This window comes from Orcinus orca, chromosome 9 (genome assembly GCF_937001465.1).
Source record: "Orcinus orca chromosome 9, mOrcOrc1.1, whole genome shotgun sequence".
NCBI lineage: Eukaryota > Metazoa > Chordata > Mammalia > Artiodactyla > Delphinidae > Orcinus > Orcinus orca.
This window is the reverse complement of record NC_064567.1, coordinates 10,978,058-10,979,741: the sequence shown is the minus strand read 5'-3', so window position 1 is coordinate 10,979,741 and position 1,684 is coordinate 10,978,058. Positions and strand designations below refer to the sequence as shown.

The 1,684-nt window shown below is 46.3% G+C and overlaps 1 protein-coding gene across 1 annotated transcript; it reads left to right on the top strand.

Annotated features, from left to right (window-relative positions):
* The first annotated feature begins 370 nt into the window (after window positions 1–370).
* Window positions 371–1,257, top strand: LOC101282080 (olfactory receptor 2A1/2A42-like). The gene is given in 2 exon segments (XM_004272237.2): window positions 371–533; window positions 536–1,257. Coding segments are annotated over 2 exon segments (885 nt in total).
* The last annotated feature ends 427 nt before the right edge of the window (window positions 1,258–1,684 follow it).

The window sequence follows — 1,684 nt, the reverse complement described above, 5'->3', positions numbered from 1 at the left end:
CTAGGACTACTCTAATTCCCATATTTGGAGTTCTTCCATTACTGATTACTTCTGCATCCCAGAAATCCTCTTTGTGATGTTGACACATGCAGCTCCAAGATCATCCCTATTTCATGGTTATTTTATTTCCTCTTTTGATTTGACAGTCTTTCTCCCCATCACAAGTGTCAGTGACTCTAGGTAACCTATCATTGGTGACACAATCCCCTTCCTATAAAACTGGATGATAGATTAAGTGATTAACTTAATGAAAAACTAGTCATCACCCTAAAATTTTGTCCTTTAAAAATGACTATTTTTATGAAATAATGTCTAGATATTTTTGATAACTCTGTCCTGAGCAATCCCATTTTATCCTTTTCATAGTGAAATGGGGGGAAATCAGACAGTGGTTACAGAATTCATTCTCCTGGGATTTTGTCTTGGCCCAAGGATTCAGATACTTCTCTTTGGGCTCTTCTCCCTGTCTTACACCTTCACCCTGCTGGAAAACAGGGTCATCCTGGGGCTCATCTCACTGGACTCCAGACTGCACTGTACTTCTTCCTCTCACACCTGGCCATCATTGACATAGCGTACGCCTGCAACATGGTGCCCCAGGTGCTGGGAGACCTCCTGAGTCCAGCCAAGCCCATCTCCTTTGCTGGCTGCATGACACAGACCTTTCTCTTTTTGACTTTTGCTTACGCCGAGTGTCTTCTCCTGGCAGTATTGTCCTATGAGCAGTATGTGGCCATCTGCCACCCCCTCCAATATTCTGTCATTGTAAGCTGGAGCATCTGCATCACCCTGGTGGTGATTTCCTGGGCAGGTGGCTCCCTCCTGGCCCTGGTCCACGTGGACCTCGTCCTGAGACTGCTCTTCTGTGGGCTTCATGAAATCAACCACTTCTTCTGAGAAATCCTGTCTGTCCTCAAACTGGCATGTGCTGATACCTGGCTCAACCAAGTTGTCATCTTTGTTGCTTCTGTGTTTGTCTTAGTTGGGCCCCTCTGCTTGGTGCTGGTCTCCTCCACACGCATCCTGGTTGCCATCCTGAGGGTGCAGTCGGGTGAGGGCCGCAGAAAGGCCTTCTCCACCTGCTGCTCCCACCTCTGCGTGGTCGGGCTCTTCTTTGGCAGTGCCATCGTCATGCACACGGCCCCCAAATCCAGCCACCCGGCAGAAGATCCTTTTCCTATTTTACAGTTTTTTCAACCTATGCTGAACCCACTGATCTATAGCCTGAGGAACACAGAGGTCAAGGGTGCCCTGTAGAGAGCACTGTTCAAGGAAAGTCATTTCCAGTTGGAGTGACATTTTTTTTTTTTTTTACATCTTTATTGGAGTATAATTGCTTTACAATGCTGTGTTAGTTTCTGCTTTATAACAAAGTGAATCAGTTATACATATGTTCCCATATCTCTTGCCTCTTGCATCTCCCTCCCTCCCACTCTCCCTAGCCCACCCCTCTAGGTGGTCACAAAGCACCGAGCTGATTTCCCTGTGCTATGCAGCTGCTTCCCACTAGCTATCTACCTTACGTTTGGTAGTGTATATATGTCCATGCCTCTCTCTTGCTTTGTCACAGCTTACCCTTCCCCCTCCCCATATCCTCAAGTCCATTCTCTAGTAGGTCTGTGTCTTTATTCCTGTCTTACCCCTAGGTTCTTCATGACATTTTTTTTCTTAAATTCCATATATA